The sequence below is a fragment of the Oncorhynchus tshawytscha genome, linkage group LG27 (genome assembly GCF_018296145.1).
Source record: "Oncorhynchus tshawytscha isolate Ot180627B linkage group LG27, Otsh_v2.0, whole genome shotgun sequence".
Taxonomy (NCBI): domain Eukaryota; kingdom Metazoa; phylum Chordata; class Actinopteri; order Salmoniformes; family Salmonidae; genus Oncorhynchus; species Oncorhynchus tshawytscha.
In genome coordinates this window covers 8,062,225-8,087,384 of record NC_056455.1, presented here as the reverse complement: position 1 = coordinate 8,087,384, position 25,160 = coordinate 8,062,225, and the positions used below count along the sequence as shown (strand labels likewise).

Below are 25,160 nucleotides of genomic sequence, written 5' to 3'. Positions count from 1 at the left end.
GGTGACCGGTAAGGTGGAGGTGATATGATCGTTGACTATTCTCTCAAAGCACTTCATGATGACAGAAGTGAGTGCCACGGGGCGATAGTCATTTAGTTCAGCTACCTTTGCCTTAGGTTTTCTTTTTAAGTCAGAATGTTCAAGTGATCATGCATTTTAATAAACTTGGAATCCGATTCATAGAGAATCTTAATTGACACAAATCATGCATTATTAGTCCACTCTCAAAACACAGCTCTTGCTTTTTTGAAAGCACTTCCTTGCTTTCCCCAAGTTCATTAGTCCAGAACAGATATCTTCTCTAGCAGGCAGACAGACGCTTCTTTACATTTTTGAAGCACTGAAGTATTTTTGTCATTTCTACCCTGTCAGAACCAGGTGCAGATGTTTCGGTGTTATTGTAGTATAAGGGAAGGCAATCTGGAGGTGTAGGGGACCAGGCTAGGTTAAGGTTAATTGCATTCTGACTTCAGTGCTGTGAAAGACAGTGCTTTTTTTTTAAATCCGATTTTTATCAGAAGAAGCCTGTGTTTCTGCTCTAGGTGTCAGTGGTTTTGATAAGTGTGTGTGTGATATGCATATTTTCTGGTGTGTGTGTGTGCCTTCATCCGTGTGTGTTTGCGTGCTTCAACCACTCTTGATCAATGTTATCCGTGCTGGATCATTTATGTTGGTGAGGAGGGGTGATATTTCATAGCGCTGACAAGCTGCTAGCAGAGAGGAAATGGACAGATCTACTGTAGTGAGTCTGTCTCTCCTCCCATCCAGTGTTATATTGGCCTCGGACCAGAGCTATAGTGACTCAGGAAGAAGAGGAGAAGAGGGATGGATACTGAAGATGCTCCAACACCACCTCCATTCATTTATCTAATCAAGGGCTAGCAGGACAGCAGCCCAGAGCAAAGCCTTCTCTGGTAGATACCAGGCTCTTTATCTGAATTCTACCCCCTTTTTCGTGACTTCCAAATGCTCTCCAATTACCATCTTGTCTTATTGCTGCAACACCCCAACGGGCTCTGGAGAGGGGAAGGTCGGGTCATGTGTCGGCCGAAACATGACCCGCCCAAGCTATGCTTCTTTAGCACCCACTTGGGATCGGACCCCAGGCTGTAGTGACGCTGCAACACTGCGCCACAGGGCTCTTTATCTGATGAAGGACACAGAGGGCAAGTTGACTGGGTGGTCCATCACTGCAAGAATACTGAAGAGCAACTTATTGTTTTATTGTCAATTTCTTAGTAGTGATATTACGGAGACTAGTGACCTGAGTGGGTTTGTATCAGCACAGTAATGGGACACATTTGTCATCATGATATCCATCTGGTCTGTGGTAAAAGCAATGATAACGCTCTGCCTAGTGAGTGTATCAGGAAGCCAAGGCCAGATCAATAACAACAGAATTGCCACATTGTGCTGGCGGAAGGAAATGGAGGGGGGCTGGGGGATAACGAGGGTGCATCCAATGTGTGGTGGAGGATGGGGGTTGGTCACATTTGGTACTGTGAGTCTGGACATCCAAGTACCACATTCAGCTGTATAATGAATAATAATTAAATGTTCATTTTAAGAATGATCAAATCCTTTGTCCTGACCCTCTCCAAATATCTCATTTATGATTTTTATACATGTGTGTTGACAGACAGCTGCCTTTGATAGTCTCTTGGGAATATCTCAATATCCCAAGTATGGAGTTCCGGGTCACCACGTCATATCAGGACGACCCTTCACCCGTTACAGGGTTTATACACGTGACCATGACATCATCGTAGTCTGACAATCGGGCCATCAGGCTTATCTTGTTTGTGTATGAGGCTGCATGTCTGACACTGACACGTCTCATAATGTGTAGTTCATAGTAGAGAGTCCTCTCCTTCTAGTGTGATGTCTTTTACCAACTGTTTATCCCTAGCACTACAAACACTGACTACACCCTTTATTTAATAGCAGTAGGTTCAAGGTGTGTCTATGTGTGGGTGATTGTTTCTCTGTGTTTGTTTTGAGACAGCAATGCATCAGGCTCTCTGAAGGTTGTTTTATCGAGTGTGTGTGTGTGTGTGTGTGTTTTTGTCTGGTTATTGTCCTCTACACAAACTCCAGGCCCCCTCTCTGTGCTGTCTCTGGTGATTAAAGCTGTGTGTCTATCTAGGGGTTCACCTGATTTTGTTTGAGTGGCAGCCAGATGAGGGCTCATTACTCCATTAGAGTGCAGTTCCTAGACCTGGGCTAATCAACTTAGCCTCAGCATCACTGCCTGCCTGGACAAGGTTTTTTTATTTAATAGCTGGGCCAATAAAGGATAGCATACTGAAGAGATGACGGGGCAGATCCTACAACATAGATAGAGACCTCCGATCTGCAGTTTGTGTGTAAATGAATAGCTCACTATATACCATAATTATCATGTAAGAGGCTGCTGTTGTTAAAGGCTGGCCCTATCCTCTCTGATGTGTCATATTTGGGAACATAACAAGAATATCTTCTACTTAAGCTAGTCACCCTGTACTGGTATGCACCTGTGGTTATAATCGGGTTTACCTAATCTCTCGCTTTTGACCTGGCCCTCCCTCTCTCTCTCTCCCTCTCTCTCCCTCTCTCTCCCTCTCTCTCTCCTCTCAGACCACTGTTCTCTGATCTACCATGTCAGCCAAAGCCATCTCGGAGCAGACGGGGAAGGAGTTCCTCTATAAGTATATCTGTACATCTGCAGCGGTCCAGAACCGGTTCCACTATGCCAACGTGACGACTGAGACCGACTTTGACCGGCTGGCACAGGACCACCCCTGGCTGCTCACTGAGGTAAGGAATAGCTGACCCATCGAAGGCTCATTTTTCTTTAGAACCAAATACCGACCTAGTACCTATGTCTTAACAGCAGCTCTTATGTCATTCAATCACCAACGGTCAATGGCACGACTGTCTTTTCAAACATCAACTATTTCTTCATAAGGATGACTGACCCACGCAAGGTTAACTGTTTGCTCAAAACAAGGATTACATTACAGTCAGTAGATTCAGTTTGGCTACATTTATAGTCATAAATCTGTCTCCATGACTATCACAGCAGCCACCTTCCCCGACTGCAGCCTGTGTGAAATGCTACATTTATAGTCATAAATCTGTCTCCATGACTATCACAGCAGCCACCTTCCCCGACTGCAGCCTGTGTGAAATGCTACATTTATAGTCATAAATCTGTCTCCATGACTATCACAGCAGCCACCTTCCCCGACTGCAGCCTGTGTGAAATGCTACATTTTGTTTGCAGACACAATCACTTAGGCTAATGGAAGAGAGAGTAGAGTGGTCTCCTGGCTCTCGTTAGGACCCTAACGTCCTGGCTAGCAGGCCCATCTTCATTCCAGCCACTCTTCTGGCTGTAAAAACGTACATGAAGCAAGGTCAATGTAGAGGAGAATGAATGTCCGCATTGTCATCGGAATGCATCAGGAGGAATAAAAAAATGACATCCACAATGGGAGGAGACACTCTCTTTAAGAGCAGTCATAATTACCTCAGAGATGGAGGAGTCTGGGAGAAAGAGGGGTCTAATGGAATTACAGTATGACTCATCTCCCGGGGTAAAATATATCTCTCTCTGTCTGTCTGTCTCACTGTCTGTCTGTCTCACTGTCTGTCTGTCTCACTGTCTGTCTGTCTCACTGTCTGTCTCACTGTCTCACTGTCTGTCTCACTCAGCAGGGAGGCTGTTTTAGTGCGTGGAGGAGAAGGATAGAGGAGGGCAGGTGTAGGCCCAGATACACATGAACCGGTGTGACAGGATTGATTAGGAAATTACATTAACTTTCTCCCTGGGCCCTCTCTGCCTGGTTTTACTGGCAGCACTCCAGATGATAATGGCTCAAGTCTCATAAAGTCACTTCCCTCTCCATCTCTGATTAACCCAAGAGCGGTAGCAGCCAGGGGGAGGATGGAGGAATGGAAGGAGGGACCCGAGAGACTTTTGATAAACGGCTTCTATCTCCAAGCCAACAGTGTTGAACAGTCACCACCACCGTAGTCACTGTTACTAGCCGGTTACCACCCGGTACTCTACCCTGCAACTTAGTGACTCCTGCCCTATGATTGACTGAACACTGGTCACTTCAATAATGTTTACATACTGTTTACATACTGTTTTACCTACATCATATGTATATACTGTTTTCTAGTCATGGCTCATCCCCTATAACTACTGCTGTACACACCTTTTCTATTCATATACTGTCTATATAGTGGGCTCCCGAGTGGCACAGCGGTCTAAGTCACTGCATCTCAGTGCTAGAGGTGTCACTACAGACCCTGGTTCAATTCCAAGCTGTATCACAACCGGCTGTGATTGGGACAATTGGCCCAACGTTGTCCAGGTTAGGGTTTGACCAGGGTAGGCCGTCATTGTAAATGAGAATTTGTTCTTAACTGACTTGCCTAGTTAAATAAAAAATATATACAGTACCAGTCAAAAGTTTGGACACACCTATTTGTTCAGGGGTTTCTCTTTAATTTTACGATTTTATACGTGGTAGAATAATAGTGAAGACATCAAAACTATGAAATAACATATATGGAATCATGTAGTAACCAAAAAAGTGTTAAACAAATCTAAATATATTTTATATTTCAGATTCTTCAAAGTAGCCACCCTTTGCCTTGATGACAGCTTTGCACACTCTTGGCTACTTTGAAGAATCTCAAATAGATTTTGATTTGTTTTTTTGGTTACTACCGAGTCGTGGTTTTGTCTCACCAGAGGTGATGGTCGGATTTGCGTTTATCGTCGAAGGAATGAGTGTTACACCGAGGCTTGTACTCTGGAGCAGGATCGATTTGGAGGTGGAGGGTCCGTCATGGTCTGGGGCGGTGTGTCACAGCATCATCGGACTGAGCTTGTTGTCATTGCAGGCAATCTCAACACTGTGCGTTACAGGGAAGACATTCTCCTCCTTTATGTGGTACCCTTCCTGCAGGCTCATCCTGACATGACCCTCCAGCATGACAATGCCACCAGCCATTCTGCACGTTCTGTGTGTGATTTCCTGCAAGACAGAAGTGTCAGTGTTCTGCCATGGCAATTGAAGAGCCCGGATCTCAATCCCACGTCTGGGACCTGTTGGATCGGAGGGTGAGGGCAACGGTCATTCCCCCCCAGAAATGTCCGGGAACTTGCAGGTGTCTCGGTGAAAGAGTGCGGTAACATCTCATAGCAAGAACTGGCAAATCTGGTGCAGTCCATGAGGAAGAGATGCACTGCAGTACTTAATGCAGCTGGTGGCCACACCAGATACTGACTGTTACTTTTGATTTTGCCCCCCCTTTGTTCAGGGAAATATTATTCAATTTATGTTAGTCTCATGTCTGTGGAACTTGTTCAGTTTTTTGTCTCAGTTGTTGAATCTCGTTATGTTCATACAAATATGTTGGTTTGCTGAAAATAAACGCAGTTGACAGTGAGAGGACGTTTCTTTTTTTTAATATATATATATATATATATATAGGTGTGTTCCTTTCCAAATCATGTCCAATCAATTGAATTTACCACAAATACACTCCAATCAAGCTTTAGAAACATCCCAAGGATGATCAATAGAAACAGGATGCACCTGAGCAAAATTTAGAGTCTCATAGCGAAGTCTGAATACTTATGTAAATAAGGTATTTGTGTGTTTTTAAAATGTTTTAAAATTAGACATTTGTAAAAATGTCAAAATACCTGTTTTCACTTTGTCATTAAGGGGTATTGTATGTTGATTTAGGAAATGCTTTTATTTGATCAATTTTAGAATAAGGCTGTAACGTAACAAAATGTGGAAGAGGTCAAGGGGTCTGAATACTTTCCCGGATGCACTATATGTAATATTCCAGAATCGTTCTGATATTTATTTATTTGTACTTTTTTTGCAATATGTTTATGTTACTGCACTGCTGGAGCTACAAACACAAGCATTTTCGCTGCAACAGCAACAACATCTGCAAATCTGTGTACGCTACCAATAAACTTTGATTTGAGGGAGGACCCGGAAACCTACCTCCTGATCTACAGATATAGTTCTGATCAAGATGGGCTTCAAATGCTGAGGATTTGAAGTGTGTAATGATACCTGAAGTGAACTCGCCCGTTTGCGCCACACATAAAGGTCATCGTCGGCATATAACCTGTTATCATAAACAACAAATGAGCAATGTGTTAATGTGAGGCGAACTACGTTATCCTGTCATGGGTAGTCTAGTCTAAGGATGATCACTAAATCACAGTCACTTTATGTCCATTATCCTGGTGTTGTGATGCTAACAGTTCGACCCGTGTTGTCTGGTCCCTAGCGGCTGGTAGTGAAGCCAGACCAGCTGATCAAGCGGCGGGGGAAGCTGGGACTGGTAGGTGTCAACCTGGACCTGAAAGGTGTCCGAGAGTGGCTGAAGACCCACCTCATGAGAGAGACAATGGTAGGTCATTGTGCACACACACACACACACACATTCCTGGTCATGCACATTGAAACCCACCTCCCACAAGGCTCTTCAGTCTGCACTGTAGTGAACTCTTTCACTCTGCTCACTGTTTACTCTGTCTCCTGCAGAGCATTTGGTTCCACTCTCTTATTTCTCTCTTCATCCCCTCTTTCCCATGCCCACTAGTACTACCCATCCAAGTTAAGTGTGTTTGTTTTGATGCATGTTAAACGCTTGCCTCCAGAGCTGCACAGATTGATAATCGGCTCTCGGTCAGGTGCTAGTCAATCAAGCCAGTCAGCCAAGAACGGAGAGTCCTGCCTGTGAGTAAACGGGTTTCGGTGTAAGCCGAGCACGCTACAGTAGGTCCATCACTCTGTGTGCCACGTACATGTTTGTGTGCTTCATAAACCATGGGCTATGCGAGGGAGTGAGTGTGCGCGGGCTTGCGTTAGAGGTAGGCAGCTGTGGGCTGCTGGATATATCACTGGCCAGACATTTTAGATGAAAACGTCAGTCACTGCTGGAGACCATCAATAGGAAATGAATGAATTCACCGTTGTTAAGATGGTGTCGATCTGGATTAATCCTTTTCTTTCGACTGGCTTGAACAGCTGTTGCTGTTATTTTAGTATCTGGTTAACTTGTTACAGTTATAGAACATGTTTCACAATATGTTGTGTGTTTTCATTGCTTAGATGTGTTTTTGGGTAGCTGTATATGGGATAGTTAGTGTATTTGTATTTATTACGGATCCCTCTTAGCAGCAGCTACTCTTCCTGGGGTCCAGCGAAATGAAGGCAGTTATACAATTTTTTTTTAAAACAGTACAATACATTCACAACAGATTTCACAACACATTAAGTGTGTTCTTTCAGACCCCTACTCTACTACCACATATCTACAACACAGAATCTGTGTGTGTGTAGGTAGGTGCTTGTGCAGTAGCTGGATATTGAGATTAGAGGGTGGTACTGGGTATTATGCTACAGTATGTGTTATTTGTGTAAGTGAATGACATTCTGTAGTGTGTGTGTGTGTCTGAAAGAGACAGGGTGTTGTGTCCGGACGAGAGAGAAGAGGTGGGGTAGAGTTCAGTAACTGTGAACAATTTAGTCTGTCAGCTCGACTTTTTGTTCTCGCTCTCCTCTCACAACCCATCACTCTGTTTCTCCCCAGCTTATCAAATCACTATTCCCAGAGGTTGATGACTCCTCGCCTGGCTATTTCCCCAACTCTTTGACTACATAGCGTCCCTCAGTGATAGGGTGTAACCAGGATAGTTCATGTGTTACCAGGTGAATGGGTGTGAAACTGTCAGTGGTTATTATGCATCATATCAGTTGAATTGACCCCTTTTTTTTGGTCACTACTTTTAAGTTTGTTGTAAAACTTCAATCATGTTTCACCTTTCTACTTAAAAAAAAAAAAAAAACTTTTTGAGCTCCTTAATCAATATATTCCTCCAACCTTTTCGCCCCTCTCTTCTGCCGTCTCCTCCCTCGTTCTCTAGGGAGCAGTGAGAGAATCAGTATGGAGATTATTTCAGGCTAGTTTGGCCTCAGCTCGTCTTTAATCAGATGGCCTCTCTTCTCCCTTCATCGTCCCTCCTTTTTATTCCATCTCTCGGAAATGTCAACCTTCTCCTTTTTCTCCCTTCTTTTTTTTTCTTCTTCTGTCTGCTCTCCCGGGCAGTCCCTGGTTGTTTTATGCGTGGGGACCTTTTAACACAGGCAGTGTGACAGACCGCTAAATGAGCTCTCGTTTCACCTAGGACTATACTAGACCGCTGCTCTGTGTGGACGTCATCCTCTGTCAGTTTGGGCCTCCTTTTTTCAGGCTTTATTCAACTACACTTTCTTGTCCCATGGCCTGACTATTTAGTTTGTGTCTGCTCTGTGGCCACTTTGTGTTCACTTTGGGGCCTTGCGGTGTGTTCATTCATACTGCTTTTTATAGCCTCCCCCTCTCGTTTTCTCTCTTGTTTTCTCTCTCTCTGCTTCTTTCCCTCTAGTCCTGAGGGCGTACCTGTAAACAAGTGCAGTGTTGCGTTATGATGGATCCTCCTGACTCGCTACAGCTGGCTCACTTCAACTGCTCAGAGTAATAGTCATTATAGCATTGTAGTCTCCTGTGGGAATCAATGACGGTTTTGCCAAATGAAATGCTGCCTTTTTGCTCCATCAATTCTCTATTTCTCCCCAACACAATGTCTGTCTGTGAGCTTCTAAATAAGTGCTGTGTGTGTGTGTGTGTGTGTGTGTGTGTGTGTGTGTGTGTGTGTGTGTGTGTGTGTGTGTGTGTGTGTGTGTGTGTGTGTGTGTGTGTGTGTGTGTGTGTGTGTGTGTGTGTGTGTGTGTGTGTGTGTGTGTGTGTGTGTGTGTGTGTGTGTGTGTGTGTGTGTGTGTTTCTCAGGTGGGAAAAGCAAAGGGGATCCTGAAGAACTTCCTCATCGAGCCATTCGTAGCCCACAAGCAGGTGAACTATCTACGTGATGCGATTTCTCTAGTCTAGCTACCTCTCAGAGGACTGCAGCCGAACAGGTTTTCTAACTTAAACAACTCATGAATAAAATTAAAGTGAGATACTTTTTAAAGGGATAGTTCACCAAAGAAATGATACTATAGTATTTTATCCATTTGTCCACTGTTGATGCCATCCCAAATGGTGATGCCATCCCAAACGGTGATGCATGTCAGCAGTCAAGTTGTCAGGATTGAGCACTTTAAGTACAGAACGAAAACGGGTGATAGTTTTGGAGTGAATTACCCAAATGGCTTCTATGGCGTACATGTCTCTGGTCGCCTATAACTGACCGGTGTGTGTCTCCCTATCCCTCAGGAAGAGGAGTTCTACGTGTGTATCTATGCCACACGGGAGGGAGACTACGTGTTGTTCCACCATGAAGGAGGGGTAGACGTGGGAGATGTGGACGCTAAGGCCAGTAAGCTTCTGGTAGGAGTGGACGAGAAGCTGACTGAAGACGCAGTGAGGAAACAGCTCCTGACCCATGTCGCTGCGGACAAAAGAGCGTGAGTGGCGCGAAGACAGTGCATTCATTTCAAAAACAGATTTCTACTTTGTGAGGGAGAGAATTTGCACGCTGAAATAACAGGATACTAGATGAATAAAATGTATGTTTATGGGAGAGAACCTCGTTCATTCTGAGGTAGTGAAGTGAAGGGTTAGAGAGAACCTGTTGTTGCGTAAAACTAAAGCTGGCTGGCAAGCAATGGCAGCACCACTCACTACAAAACAGACAGGGGAAAGCGATGGGGAGGTACTCTGTGATAATGCAGTAATGCTGGAGGGAGAAGGAGGAGGAGGGTGAGTTCCATTAGGGAAATGACAAACTCCCTCCACTATGAGCTCGCCTTTCTTCGATCATCCCCCTCCTTTCATCCCCCTTAGCCTTATTCTGAGCCCGTTCCCGGTGCCTGACGTTTATTTTGATGGGCGTGATACAGTGCCCCCCTCCAATTTTTTTTTGTGAAGGCAGGCAGGGCCTGGGGCTGGGCTCGCCATGGTCTCGGCTGACATTGAGGAAGATTGCTCTGCACTGTTCAACCCCCCCTCACCCTCTTCCCTCATTTGGATCCCCAAACGGAGCGGTGGGCCCATCAGAACCTGTCAGTAGGAGATGAACTTAGTCACTGTGGGTGCAATGTGTCGGGCCTGACCCCCTCACTCCCTGGCCAGGGTTCTCTTGGTAGCTAGAGTAGCCCTCCTGACAGACAGGAGACTGATGTGGTCACAAGGCCACAGAGCTGCCTGCACAGCTGACAGACAGGCAGGCAGGGAGAGAGGAAGAAATGCTGCCCCCACTACAGCCACCCATCTGTTTGGACAGGAGGAGGCGGGAGTAAATGAGATGTTTCCTTCATTGAAGCGACGCTCGTCGGCTAATTTACAGGTGCAGTGGAAAAGAGCTGGCTCCTCCTCCACCACTGCCACCACCCCTCCCTCTTTCTCTTACTTCTTCCTTATTAATGTTGGCTCTGGTTTTTATGGATTTAGTGTTATATAAAGGGTGTGACTCACTGTTTGAAAGGAAAGTTCTATCGCTAAGGGAAATTAATTAGAATGAACAGTCAGTTGGCAGATCTTCCACTGAACCATATTTATTTCCCTGCACATACTAAGGACGAGAAAGGGTCTGTCTGCGTTTTAGGGAAAGTTAAAAGGTCAAGGTGTAGCTATAAAACAGTTTTTGTTGGCTGGTTATTTCTTCCTGCAGGGTTCTGGCCAGTTTCATCGTTGGACTGTTCAACCTGTATGAAGACCTGTACTTCACCTACCTTGAGATCAACCCACTGGGTAGGTCCTGTCATACAATCCTACCACATCCAACACTCCTACCAACCTCCTACCACAGCCTAAACATGATGCTCTGAACAACTCCCTCATCCAGACAAACACTCACAGCCTCATCATTTTGTCATCGAATTAAGACGTTTGGGGGGGGGGGATAAAGATCTGACGGAATCTAAAAACATCTCCTTGTAGGAAAACATATAGAGGAGCAGAAGTTCATTACAACATTCTAATTCTGAGGGGGGAAACTGGTTCAATAATTCATGTTCCTGCTGTTGGATGACTGCAGTGTGTTTTATCAGGGTGTAATTGGTCATCAGTACCAGGTTATATGCCTCGTGGCAGCTGTTCCTGTGGAGGGGAGAGGACTGGGGCTGCTGAGACCTCCCCTCCTGCTTTGATGTCTCCCCCACATCCCCTGCCTCTCCAATCTCCCCTTCCTGCAGTGTGAGTAGGGACTAGGGAGGTTAGGACGCCCCCTGGGGGATGTACATGATCCTCTCTCATTTCCCCTGCGTTCTATTTTAGAGATCACCCCCGATGTGGCACTGCTGGAGACCAGCAGGTTTCTGTGGAAACTAAACGAACAAACACAGTGTCAGTGTTTATCTAAACAAAACCGTGCCGTTTCCAACCATACCTGACCCCAGAACAAATCCACTTAGGTAGGGTGGAAGCAGTGAGGTACAGATGGAGAACAGTACTCTGATTCAATCAGAGTGGAAGAAGCCAAGTGAATGTCAATAAGAGGATGTGGTTCTTTGCCTTCTGTATTTAACCCTACAATGCCCCGGGCTAACGTGCTTCTATTTGCCTTCCATGTCGTGTCCCTCTCTCTGTTTCCTTCTCCCAGTGGTCACGAAGGATGGCGTGTATGTGCTGGACATGGCGGCTAAGATCGATGCCACGGCGGACTACCTCTGTAAGGCCAAGTGGGGCGACGTGGAGTTCCCTCCACCCTTTGGCAGGGAGGCCTACCCTGAGGTGAGGACAATCACCTGACTGCTAGCCAGAGGCTGGTATGTCCATTTTGTTACATAGAAGGAACTAGAAGGATAAGGGCAGTTTCAAGGAAGTCCTAACGTATTATACAATCACTTTACAAGTAATTGTGTATCATGTAAAGACCAGAGTTTGGGTCAATTCAGAAAGTAAATCCAATGCAACATTTTCCTCATTGAAAATCATGGCAGAGAATTTGAATTTCAAGTGTACTTCTGGAATTGAAATGGATTTGACCCCAACCCTGATAAAGACTTGAAATATATTTTCAAATAAGCCTCCACCTAAGTTAATCTGCAGAAGAATCACAGATCTACATGCTGTATCAGGTTCCTCATTAGTTATTTTTGCTGACTAGATGCACACCTGTACAGTGATCAAGGTTTCCGTTCCTTCCATGACTATTTTATGAGTCCTCTGGCTGTCCCAGCTACGGAGAGGGATGTTGATCAGGAAAAGGGACTGGGGGAGTGACTAGCACAGAGAATAATCAGCCTTGACTCATACTGAGTTAGTACCTTATCTCCATGGCGATACCATAGCACACCCCAGTAGCGACGGTTGTCAGGGTGGAGGGCTACAGGGACAACAGGGATGTAGTGACCTCATTAGACGGTATGATTCTATACCTAGATATTGTGTAATTTGTCTCCGTTTCTGTGGCCCAGTCTAGATTTAAAATGTTAGACCAGCGTTTTGTGTCTTTATTGATGATTTAATTGGCTTGTGCTTTGATAGTTGTTTTTGGCAATATGGTTAATGGTCTCTCTGTGTGTGTGTGTGTGTGTGGCTCTGGTGGGTCTGAGCTGCTTTGAGACAGAGGGTCTGTCTGGGTGCTGTCAGCACCAGACGGGCCCGTTTTAATTGGGCTGCTGTCAGTCTGGGGTGGAGCCACGGTACCAGCGGGTGCCTTTGATTGGGTGTGTCCCCAGCTGTGTCCCTCGCTGTCACAAACAACCAGCTCTGATTAGCAGCAGGCTGTTTTTACTGCCTGGAAATGTCCATGTATCTTATTTTCCCAATAGTATCAGAAATGAGTGTTTCACCACACAAGAACATCCCACATGAGCAGGTGCACATATTTATTTTTTAATCTGGGGAGAAACACTCATATTTGAAAGTGTGGACCTGGGCTAACAGAGATGTTTATCCTCTGTCGTTGAACCAGGATAAAATGAGTTTGAAAAGGGAATGACGTGAGTGGGGTATTACAGCCTAATGAAGTGGTGCTCACAAACTGATGGCCTGATCACTGCTGCAGTCAGGAAACCGTGCGTTCCCACTACCCCACTGAACCTTCAGCTAAACCTCCCCTTTGGCTCTTGCAGGAGGCCTATATTGCAGACCTGGATGCCAAGAGTGGTGCCAGTCTCAAACTCACCCTGCTCAACCCCCGTGGAAGAATCTGGACCATGGTGGCAGGAGGAGGGGCTTCCGTCGTCTACAGGTAGAGTCGCCAATCACAATGTCTCAATCTCAGCCATGCGTCTTCACCTCAGCATGCCAAACAATGCTACCAATAACATGTTTGGAGTTTCTCTCAACACTCCCATATTCTTTCATTGTGGGGGTGCTAATGGCCCTGTTAGCTTAGTTTCTGGCTGGCTCCTAGGCTACGCTACCTCGGTTGAAATTGGGTTTGGCACTCGGGGTAGGCACTCGCCTACTGTGGATTGGACTAGTGTCTGTATAGATTGTTTTAACAGTGTTGTCAGACTGGGAGAGAGAGAGACTTGGTTGATATAATTCAACTTTCACAATGCACTACTCTACTGAATGTACAGTATACTGTAGGTTTTCTTGAGGTGATTGTGTGTATGGTCCCCTGCACCCCTGTGTTTGTGTTTTTTTTTTAATCCAATGGGATCCCTCCTACACAGTGACACCATCTGTGACCTGGGTGGAGTTGACGAGCTGGCCAATTACGGGGAGTATTCAGGAGCGCCCAGCGAACAGCAGACCTATGACTATGCCAAGACCATCCTGTCCCTGATGACCCGCGAGAAACACCCAGAGGGAAAAGTCCTGATCATCGGAGGAAGCATTGCAAACTTTACTAACGTTGCAGCCACATTTAAGGTAGATATAAAAATGTATCCACAGAGCTGAACTGAAGCAATTGTGATTTAGATTCCCCTAGCGTTAGGCTAATCTGAGATCCACTCTTGTCTGGGTTCCAGGGCATTGTCCGAGCCATTCGGGACTACCAGGGCCCCATAAAGGAGCATGAGATCACCATATTTGTCCGCCGTGGGGGCCCCAACTACCAGGAAGGCCTCAGGGTCATGGGCGAAGTGGGTGAGTAGCTCCACAATAAATAAAAATACCTTTAGTGAGAGATGTTCATGGTCTTGTATTTCTCCTAATTTCCTCTGTGATAAATGTCAAGCCAATGCTATTTTTTAGCTTTGATTGACACACTCGACCTTCTGAAGACATTGTGTGTGTGTGTGTTCCATGTTTCCATAGGTAAGACTACTGGCATCCCCATCCATGTCTTTGGCACAGAGACTCACATGACTGCCATTGTCGGCATGGCGCTGGGCCACCGACCAATACCCAAAGAGCCTCCTGTCGCCGCCCACACCGCCAACTTCCTGCTCAACTCCAGTGCCAGTTCATCAGTAGGTTACACTAGGCCTATAATTAGCTACAGTGCAATTCTATCATTTTTCAATGCGGTCAAAAATGTGATGTTGCTGATTTCCAAAATAACCATCTGAAATTGTGAAAATTATGATAATGACTTTCTAATGTAAGAGATTTTGGAGAAAAAAATGCCTGGAATTTCAGCCTGTTCAGGTGGGATAATCTGATCGGATTATTCTGACCAGTCACCATTTATTTGTATATATGTATCCTCCCACTTTGAAGGGGTAATCGGGGTGGGCTCTAGAGTCTAGATGATCCTATCTGCTACTCAGGACTGTATGTAAATATATGAACATTTGTTTCAGCACGCCCACACGATCTGACCGCGCATTTCAACGGCAAAAGGAGGCTCAGGGAAATAAATTATAATTTTAGATTCTAGTTCTTTTCACGAAATAAACACACACACACACACACACAGTGATTTATTAGACAAACAGTGATGATATGAAAATAAGACTGTTACACCCGATGACCTCAAAAAATGTAAACATTTTAAAAACAGTGATTTTCAAACACTGAGATACACGGTGACGTGTTTCCCATGCTGGCACGTTGAGGTCATCTGGGGTGCGTCTTTGTGTGGTAGAGTATTGCCTGGCTTTGTATGCTGCTGTGGTTATTAAATGACAGCCAAGAGACAATACACTAGGCCTGTGCTGTAGCCTGCAGGGCTCCAGTAATAATGTGCTGCACCGGGGCTTTCAGAGAGATGCGTCCGTGGTCATGCGTGTGTTTTGGGAAGGGGGCCCACTTCCATTTGATGATGTCAGGGCAAAAGGGGGAAAATAATGAAAGCAGCAAATGCACATGCACAGGTTCGCTAAAGTGCCAATGGTGCAAATCTCACTGTAAGCACAGCTCAACTGTATGTCGTTTAGTGAATTTGAATGAATTTAAACTGTGTGGGGGCCCAGCATGTAGATAGTTTTTAAAGCAGGTTCAACACGAGTCCACTGTGCCACAGACGTAGTCTGTACATAGGGGCTCTACTGTGCAGCTGGCATCACTGCAGGTTTATCACACAAGGCTTCATTGTAAAGCTCGCACCATGCTACTCTCTCTCTCTCTCTCTCTCTCTCTCTCTCTCTCTCTCTCTGAAGGTAATGTGGTGCTGTCGCAAATAAAACATGACCGTTTTTAGGCAAGTCGTTCAACTCAAGGCTGTTCTAGGAAGGCATGTGTGCATCAGAGCTGGTGTTAACATGATTAGCTCTTCAACGGAATGTAACTCTTCCTTCTTCTGTCTTCCCTCTCTCCTCTGTCCTCTCCAGACCCCAGCCTCCAGCAGGACAGCCTCCTTCTCTGAGAACAAGGCTGGCACCGGGGCCTCTGCTGCCAAGAAGGCCAAGTCAGGGGCCCCTCCAGGTGAGTTCCTTGACGAGACCACACCACACACACACACACACACACACACACACACACACACACACACACACACACACACACATGAAACGTAAGAATGATGCTTCTCATGTATTTATGTAAAAGTCTTGCCACGTTTTAATGGAATGCAGTTTTACAAGCCGGGTTGGGGTCAATTCCATTTAAATTCCAGTCAATTCAGGAAGTACACTGACATTTAAATGCTCTTCAATGCTTGTGGAATTTTGTTTATTTTCCTGAATTGAAATGGAATTGACCCCAACCCTGGTAGCAAGAGGCTTCCTTGAGAGCCCCTGCTCTCATAAAATGTGAGTTTCTGTGTCCCAGCTCCCCCTGGTGGCCATTAGGGGTCTCACAGCCCACATCAGCCCAGCATCTGTTGTGAAAAACCTTCCCTTTCGGGTGGCATTATCTACGCAAATTCTGAATGCAATAACATTGATTATATTGTTTCTGTTTTTATTTTTTTTATTTTATTGTTGTGGCGCCACAGAGCGACAGGCGTCGTCAGACAGTCCAGGAGGTAGGACACTCCCCTGTCAGACAGACTGACTAGGGTGGGCCTGGGACATGGCTCTCCTCCTAGCCCCCTTGTGAAGCCCTCGAGCTCGGTCATGTGCTCCTGTCCTCTCCTCTCTCTCACGTGCCTGTGCTTGAAGTGGCTTTTATTTCTATGGTGTTGTAATGGTTCATCCATGGGGAACAACTAAGACAATATTGACGTATAGACGACTACATTTCTGATCACATTTGTAGTCCTTAGAGGGGAGTTTCTGACATCCAGAAACATACAGTGTTAACATGTTGTTTTGGATGGTTGCGGGTTCAGCTTCTGTCTCACTAACCCCTGTGGTTTCCTGTCGGTTGTGATGTCTCAGTCAGCGGCTGGCTGTCAGTGTTCGGTTCCTTCACTGTCTAGTAACTGTTTGCCCTGCCATGTGTCTTCTGTTGATGTTGTGTGCCCTGCTCTATCACACCTCTTAGCAGAGCAAGAGACTTCTTTAAAGCTCGTACCTCTCTGTAGTGAGTTAAAAGCCCTTTCTCTCCTGGTGCGGTAAATAGGAGATCAAGCTATTTTTCTCCCTCTGAGTAAATGTGTGTGTGTGTGTGTGTGTGTGTGTGCACGCCAAACCTCTCTTCATTGTCTGAGTGACTTTGCATTTTGTAGTTAACCTTCCCCTCCATCTCTCTCTCTCCCTCCATCTTTCCTCCTTTCCCTCTCCCTTCCTTGTCCCCTATGTGTTCCTGTCCCTGCAGTCAAGGCATCAACTCTCTTCAGCAAGCAGACCAAGTCCATTGTGTGGGGCATGCAGACTCGGGCCGTGCAGGGCATGCTGGACTTTGACTACACCTGCTCCAGGGATGAGCCCTCTGTGTCTGCCATGGTCTACCCATTCACGTATGTGTCTCTTTCTTTACTTCCTGTCTCTCGACTTCCTGTATACCACTCTAACTGTCGTGCCCCGAGACCACAGAGAGGTGTTGAAAATAACAAGCAGTGTGTGTGTGTGTGGTTGTGGTTGTGGTTGTGGTTGTGCGTTCACACGTGCTTATCTATTTGTCTGGTTCATCGTTCGATACTCAACGTTGTGACTGTCTGTGTGTGTTCCAGTGGGGACCACAAGCAGAAGTTCTACTGGGGCCATAAGGAGATCCTGTTGCCTGTCTATAAGAACATGGGCGACGCCATGAAGAAACACCCGGAGGTGGACGTGCTCATCAGCTTCGCTTCGCTCCGTTCTGCCTTCGACAGCACCATGGAGACCATGCAGTACCCACAGGTTGGTAGTGCCATCCAGAGGGTGTCATCTAATGGTGAGAGAGCAGTAGATCTGACCCACTGTGTAATGCTTCATATCCCCACCCCTTCAGATCCACACCATCGCCATCATAGCCGAGGGCATCCCTGAAGCCCAGACCAGGAAGATCATTAAGAGGGCGGATGAGAAGGGTATCACTATCATCGGCCCGGCAACGGTAGACCCCTCTTACTCTACACCCCTCACTTACAGTATGTGAGGCCTGCTTTTAAAGGTGTAGAGTGTCTTATCTAACTCTGTGTGTGCGCCCTTGGCCAGGTTGGAGGGATCAAGCCTGGCTGTTTTAAGATCGGGAACACCGGGGGCATGCTGGATAACATCCTGGCCTCTAAGCTATACCGTCCAGGCAGTGTGGCCTACGTGTCCCGCTCTGGAGGCATGTCCAACGAGCTCAACAACATCATCTCCCGCACCACTGACGGAGTCTACGAGGGAGTGGCCATTGGAGGAGACCGGTAAGAGTGTGGCTGTGTGTGTGTGAATGGGGTGGATAAGATTGCTGATGTATGTCTGTGTGTGTATAATTAATGCTTATTTTTTTTCATTAGATACCCAGGCTCAATCTACACAGACCATGTGCTGAGGTACCAGGACACCCCAGGGGTAGAGATGATCGTAATGCTGGGAGAGGTGAGGATTTGAAAGACACACACACGTCTACATCATTGCTGCTAATGGCCCCCTCCACTGAGTATAAACTAACCATAGAAAAATAAAGCTGATCCTTTTAACACAATTAATTTATTTTCATCAAGCATAGCTAATTATCGTCAACATCTATGACCAGACTAATTCCATGCTTGGATACTCGCCTCTGCAAGTGTGTGTGGACTTCCTTTTAAAAGCACTGTTGGTCTCCCATCTAGATTGGCGGCACAGAGGAGTATACGATCTGCCAGGGCATCAAGTCAGGCAGGATCACCAAGCCTGTGGTGAGCTGGTGCATCGGGACCTGTGCCACCATGTTCTCCTCAGAGGTGAGTGTGATGTGCAGCAGGAAGCGTTTGGGATGGAGGGGTTAAAGGTCATTGGATTGATATCACAGAGACTTACAGGGTAGGCATACTGGAAGAAAGGGTCTGGTTATGGGATTGGTGATGGTTTCCTATGATGTCACCTGTCTGTCTCCTGTAGGTCCAGTTTGGTCATGCTGGAGCGTGTGCCAACCAGGCCTCGGAGACAGCCGTGGCCAAGAACCTGGCTCTGAAGGAGGCCGGAGCCTTCGTACCCAAGAGCTTTGACGAGCTGGGAGATGTCATCAAGTCAGTGCAGAAAATCACACACTATGATTTCGAAAAACATACATCCAAGCCACAACGTAAAATTGACCGTTTTAATAAATGTACAAAAGCACTGTTGTGAAATTGAAGTTTCCCACCCTCATGTACAGATCAGTGTATGACGACCTCGTTGGCAAAGGAGTCATCGTTCCAGCTATGGAGGTGCCCCCTCCCACGGTGCCAATGGACTACTCTTGGGCCCGGGTGAGTATTCACAACCAGTCAGTGCCACGCTGGCTCATGTCTCCTCAATCAATCCCCTCAATCAAATGTATTTATGAAGCCCAGTTTACATCAGCCGATGTCACAACGTGCTGTACAGAAACCCAGCCTAAAACCCCAAACTGCAAGCAATGCAGATGTAGAAGTACGGTGGCTAGAAAAAACTCCCTAGAAAGGCAGGAACCTAGGAAGAAACCTAGAGAGGAACCAGGCTCCGAGGGGTGGCCAGTCCTCTTCTGGCTGTGCCGGGTGGAGATTATAACAGTACATGGCCAAGATGTTCAAACGTTCATAGATGACCAGCAAAATCAAATGCAATGTTATTAGTCACATGCGCCAAATACAACTATTTGCAATGCAAATAGTCTGGGTAGCCATTTGACTAGATGTTCAGGAGTCTTATGGCTTGGGGGTTGAAGATGTTTAGAAGCCCCTTGGACCTAGATTTGGCGCTCCGGTACCGCTTGCCGTGTGGTAGCAGAGAGAACAGTCTATGACTAGGGTGGCTGGAGTCTTTGACAATTCTTAGGGCCTTCCTCTGACACCGCCTGGTTTGGAAGTCCGGGATGGCAGGAAGCTTGGCCACAGTGATGTACTGGGCCGTTCACAGTACCCTCTGTAGTACCTTGCTGTCGGAGGCCGCTCAGTTGTCATACCAGGAAGTGATGCAACCAGTCAGGATGCTCTCGATGGTGCAGCTGTAGAACCTTTTGAGGATTTGAGGACCCATGCCAAATCTTAGTCAGATAATAATAATCACAGTGGTTGTAGAGAGTGCAACAGGTCAGCACCTCAGGAGTAAATGTCAGTTGGCTTTTCATAGCTGATCATTCAGAGTTAGAGAGAGATCAATTCATTCACTTCACACAGGCAAAATACTCCAGGTATAACAGACTGACACTAGCAAACTATTGGAGGCTGAGACAGGAGGGGTCAGGAGACACTGTGGCCCCATCCGACGATACCCCCGGACAGGGCCAAACAGGCAGGGTATAACCCCGCCCACTTTGCCAAAGCACAGCCCCACACCACAAGATGGATATCTTCAACCACCAGCCTTCTACCCTGAGACAAGTCCGAGTATAGCTCACAAAGATCTCCCCCACGGCACAAACCCGAGGGGAGCGCCAACCAGCACAGGAAGATCACGTCAGTGACTCAGGTGATGCACCCCTCCTAGGGATGGCATGGAAGAGCACCAGTAAGCCAGTGACTCAGCCCCTGTAATAGGGTTAGAGGCAGAGAATCCACGTGGAGAGAGGGGAACCGGCCAGGCAGAGACAGCAAGGGCGGTTCGTCGCTCCAGTGCCTTTCCGTTCACCTTAATACCCCTGGGCCTGAATACACTCAATCATAGGACCTACTGAAGAGATGAGTCTTCAATAAAGACTTAACGGTCAAGACCGTGTCTGCATCTCTCACATGGATGGGCAGACCATTCCATAAAAATGGAGCTCTATAGGAGAAAGTCCTGCCTCCAGCTATTTGCTTAGAAATTCTAGGGACAGTAAGGAGGCCTGCGTCTTGTAACCATAGGTACTGCCGTACATACCTACACGTACGCTATCTTTCCGATTTGGTCGGAGCAATGCTTTGTAGGTTAGCAGTAAAACCTTGAAATCAGCCCTAGCCTTAACAGAAAGCCAGTGTAGAGAGCCAAGCACTGGAGTAATATGATCGAATGTTTTGGTTCTAGTCAAGATTCTAGCAGCCGTGTTTAGCACTAACTGAAGTTTATTTAGTGCCTTATCTGGGTAGCCGGAAAGTAGAGCATTGCAGAAGTCTAATCTAGAAGTGACAAAAGCATGGATTAATTTTTCTGCTTCATTTTTGGACAAAGTTTATGATTTTTGCAATGTTACGAAGATGGAAAAAAGCTGTCCTTGAAATATTCTTGATATGTTCGTTAAAAGAGAGATCAGGCTCCAGAGTAACGCAGAGGTCTTTCAGTTTTATTTGAGATGACTGTACAACCATCAAGATTAATTGTCAGATCCAACAGAAGATCTCTTTGTTTCTTGGGACCTAGAACTAGCATCTCTGTTTTGTCCGAGTTTAAAAGTAAAACATTTGCATTTGTAAAACATTTGCCGCCATCCACTTAGTTGAAGTCAGAAGTTTACATACACCTTAGCCAAATACATTTAAACTCACATTTTCACAATTCCTGACATTTAATCCTAATAAAAATTCCCTGTCTTAGGTCAGTTAGGATCACCACTTTTATTTTAAGAATGTGAAATGTCAGGGGTCAGGTAGCCTTCCACAAGCTTCCCACAATAAATTGGGTACATTTTTGCCCATTCCTCCTGACAGACCTGGTGTAACTGAGTCAGGTTTGTAGGCCTCCTTGCTCGCACACGCTTTTTCAGTTCTGCCCACAAATTTGCTATAGGATTGAGGTCAGGGCTTTGTGATGGCCACTCTAATACCTTGACTTTGTTGTCCTTAAGCCATTTTGCCACAACTTTGGAAGTATGCTTGGGGTCATTGTCTATTTGGAAGACCCATTTGTGACCAAGCTTTAACTTCCTGTCTGATGTCTTGATGTTGCTTCAATATATCCACATAATTTTCCGTCCTCATGATGCCATCTATTTTGTGAAGTGCACCAGTCCCACCAGCAGCAAAGCACCCCCACAACATGATACATCTTGGCTGATTTATTTTGTTTTCCCATGATGTCAAGCAAAGAGGCACGGAGTTTGAAGGTGGGCCTTGAAGTATATCCACAGGTACACCTCCAATTGACTCAAATGATGTCAATTAGCCTATCAGAAGCTTCTAAAGCCATGACATAATTTTCTGGAATTTTCCACGCTGTTTAATGGCACAGTCAACTTAATGTATGTAAACTTCTGACCCACTGGAATTGTGATACAGGGAATTATAAGTGAAATAATCTGTCTGTAAACAATTGTTGGGAAAATTACTTGTGTCATGCACAAAGTAGATGTCCTAACCGACTTGCTAAAACTATAGATTGTTAACAAGAAATTTGTGGAGTTGTTAAAAAACAAGTTTTAATGACTCCAACCTAAGTGTATGTAAACTTCCGACTTCAAATGTGTGTCTGAAACAAAGGCTTCCAGGATGGCAATTTTGGGGCTTCGCCATGTTTCATCGAAATGTACAGCTGTGTATAGTCCACATAGCAGTGAAAGTTAACATTGTTTCCGAATGACATCACCAAGAGGTAAAATATATAGTGAAACAATCAGTGGTCCTAAAACGGAACCTTGAGGAACACCGACATGTACAGTTGATTTGTCAGAAGACAAACCATTCAGAGACAAACTGATATCTTTCCGACAGATAAGATTTAAACCAGGCCAGAACTTGTCCGTGTAGACCAATTTGGGTTTCCAATCTCTCCAAAAGAATGTGGTGATCGATAGGGTCCAGTATGCAGCTTGAAGGTTTAGAGCCCGAGACTATTTTCATCAATGTGTCAAGAGATATAGTATTAAGAAACTTGAGTGTCTCCCTTTGATCCGAGGTCCTGGCAGTGTTGTGCAGACTCAGGACAACTGCGCTTTGGATAAATACGCAGATTTAAAAAGTCCGTAATTTGCTTTCTAATGATCATTAACTTTTCGTCAAAGAAGTTCATGAATTTATCACTGCTGAAGTGAAAGCCATCCTCTCTTGTAGAATGCTGCTTTTTAGTTCTCTTTGCGATTGTATCAAAAATAAATTTGGGATTGTTCTTATTCTTCTCAATTAAGTTGGAAAAATAAGATGATCGAGCAGCAGTGAGAGCTCTTCGATACTGCACGGTACTGTCTTTCCAGGCTTGTCAGAAGACTTCCAGTTTGGTGTAGAGCCAATTCCATTCCAATTTTCTGGAAGCTTTGCTTCAGAGCTCGAGTATTTTCTGAAAACCAGGGAGCTAGTTTCTTATGACGAATGTTTTTTGTTTTTAGGGGTGCAACTGCATCTAGGGTATTACGCAAGGTTAAATTTAGTTCCTCAGTTAGGTGGTTAACCGATTTTTGTACTCTGACATCCTTGGGTAGGAGGAGGGAGTCTGGAAGGGCATCTAGGAATCTTTGGGTTGTCCAAGAATTTATAGCATGACTTTTGATGATCCTTGTTTGGGGTCTGAGCAGATTGTTTGTTGTGATTGCAAACGTAATAAAATGGTGGTCTGATAGTCCAGGATTATGAGGAAAAACATTAAGATTCACAATATTTATTCCACGGGACAAATCTAGGTCCAGAGTATGACTGTGGCAGTGAGTAGGTCCGGAGACATGTTGGACAAAACCCACTGTGCTGATGATGGCTCCGAAAGCCCTTTTGGAGTGGTTCTGTGGACTTTGCCATGTGAATATAAAGTCACCAAAAATTATAATCTTATCTGCCATGACTACAATGTCTGATAGGAACTCAGTGAGGAACACTCTATATGGCCTAGGAGGCCTGTAAAAAGTAGCTATGAGTTAGCGCTGAATCAGGATCTCTTATTGGCTCTGGACAATTCTATTTACTTCCATATAAGGCAAACTTCACAAACCGCATCAGACTGTGTTAAACTGAAACAGATGGAGAGCAATGGGAGGGTGTGGTGACTCTCTCTCCCTCCCTTTCCCAATCTCTCTATCCCTCTGTGCTGTAGGAGCTGGGTCTGATCCGTAAGCCAGCCTCCTTTATGACCAGTATCTGTGATGAGAGGGGCCAGGAGCTCATCTACGCTGGAATGCCCATCACTGAAGTGTTCAAGTCGGAGATGGGCCTGGGAGGAACCCTGGGACTGCTCTGGTTCCAGAGGAGGTACGCTTCTGTCCCCCAAAACATGAAACCGGGAAACAGTCAATAATACAAATACTGCCATTGTTCACATAAAACATTAAACATACACTATCATAATTGAATTTGATTCCAATTCTATGTCTCTGTGTCCTCTCTCCTTGCCCCAAGGCTGCCCAGTTATGCTGCCAAGTTCATTGAGATGTGTTTGATGGTGACTGCTGACCATGGTCCTGCCGTCTCCGGTGCCCACAACACCATCGTGTGTGCCCGTGCTGGCAAAGACCTCATCTCTAGCCTCACCTCTGGCCTGCTCACGATCGTACGACCATAGTCAAGTCAACCTCGACATTCTTAGGCCCACTTAAAACCAGCAGAGTAGCCTCTTCTGAAGACAATGCCTCTGTTTAAATAATTAATAAATTGAGCTTTGGTAGTGTCTCTTTGAGTGTTTTATTTTTGTGTGTGTGATTTCCAGGGGGACCGGTTCGGAGGGGCCCTGGACGCTGCAGCCAAGCAGTTCAGCAAGGCGTTTGACAGTGGCATGTTGCCCATGGAGTTTGTCAATAAGATGAAGAAGGAGGGCAACCTGATCATGGGCATCGGACACAGGGTCAAGTCGGTGAGCACCGTCCCTGTGTCTCTGTTTGGATGTCATGTGTTTTTCATATTTTTTTACTGTGTGTGTGTGTGTGTGTGTGTGTCAGATCAACAACCCAGACATGAGGGTGCAGATCCTGAAGGACTTTGTGAAGAAGAACTTCCCCTCCACCCAGCTGTTGGACTATGCCATGGATGTAGAGAAGATCACCACCGCCAAGGTACTAACCCTGTCATCCTCTCCTGCACCCTGGATCACCCCACTGGGATCATCTGTTCTAAACCATGTCTTCTCCTCTCTGCTGCGGTTTCAGAAACCCAACCTGATCCTGAATGTGGACGGTTTCATTGGAGTAGCCTTTGTGGACCTGCTCAGGAACTGTGGTGGATTTACACGGTAAATCCTATGCTATTTAACTCCAGTCAATTACATTCTACACAATGCAACTATACTACTGTGTCTGGGTCATCCGGCTGTCCCTTTTGTTGGCCTTCGCCTACATTCAGTGTTGCATCAACTCATCATTGCCCTCTGGTGTTTGTCTTCCCCCTCAGGGATGAGGCTGATGAGTTTGTGGAGATCGGAGCGCTGAATGGAATCTTTGTCCTGGGGCGGAGCATGGGCTTCATCGGTGAGTTGGGGGTCAGAGGTCATGACCCTGATGAGTTTGACCCTTAGAAATGGTCA

General features: G+C 45.8%; 1 protein-coding gene across 2 annotated transcripts in view; it reads left to right on the top strand.

Moving 5' to 3' along the window:
* LOC112225978 (ATP-citrate synthase) overlaps positions 1-25,160 on the top strand; it is a 28,734-nt gene that overhangs the window by 2,237 nt on the left and 1,337 nt on the right. The window contains exons 2-27 of one of the 2 annotated variants that reach the window (XM_042307188.1): positions 2,617-2,796; positions 6,316-6,438; positions 8,860-8,922; positions 9,286-9,476; positions 10,682-10,761; positions 11,612-11,742; positions 13,089-13,207; positions 13,641-13,839; positions 13,941-14,058; positions 14,230-14,384; positions 15,687-15,780; positions 16,292-16,321; positions 17,056-17,197; positions 17,411-17,579; positions 17,671-17,775; positions 17,877-18,073; positions 18,167-18,248; positions 18,485-18,595; positions 18,753-18,880; positions 19,009-19,102; positions 23,742-23,896; positions 24,044-24,194; positions 24,351-24,494; positions 24,580-24,693; positions 24,787-24,869; positions 25,028-25,104. In XM_042307188.1, coding sequence (XP_042163122.1) covers positions 2,638-2,796; positions 6,316-6,438; positions 8,860-8,922; positions 9,286-9,476; positions 10,682-10,761; positions 11,612-11,742; positions 13,089-13,207; positions 13,641-13,839; positions 13,941-14,058; positions 14,230-14,384; positions 15,687-15,780; positions 16,292-16,321; positions 17,056-17,197; positions 17,411-17,579; positions 17,671-17,775; positions 17,877-18,073; positions 18,167-18,248; positions 18,485-18,595; positions 18,753-18,880; positions 19,009-19,102; positions 23,742-23,896; positions 24,044-24,194; positions 24,351-24,494; positions 24,580-24,693; positions 24,787-24,869; positions 25,028-25,104 — 3,214 coding nt within the window. In that variant the 5' untranslated portion in view covers positions 2,617-2,637. The remainder of the gene's footprint in view (positions 1-2,616; positions 2,797-6,315; positions 6,439-8,859; positions 8,923-9,285; positions 9,477-10,681; positions 10,762-11,611; positions 11,743-13,088; positions 13,208-13,640; positions 13,840-13,940; positions 14,059-14,229; positions 14,385-15,686; positions 15,781-16,291; positions 16,322-17,055; positions 17,198-17,410; positions 17,580-17,670; positions 17,776-17,876; positions 18,074-18,166; positions 18,249-18,484; positions 18,596-18,752; positions 18,881-19,008; positions 19,103-23,741; positions 23,897-24,043; positions 24,195-24,350; positions 24,495-24,579; positions 24,694-24,786; positions 24,870-25,027; positions 25,105-25,160) is intronic. The other variant, XM_042307190.1, reaches the window with a different exon arrangement.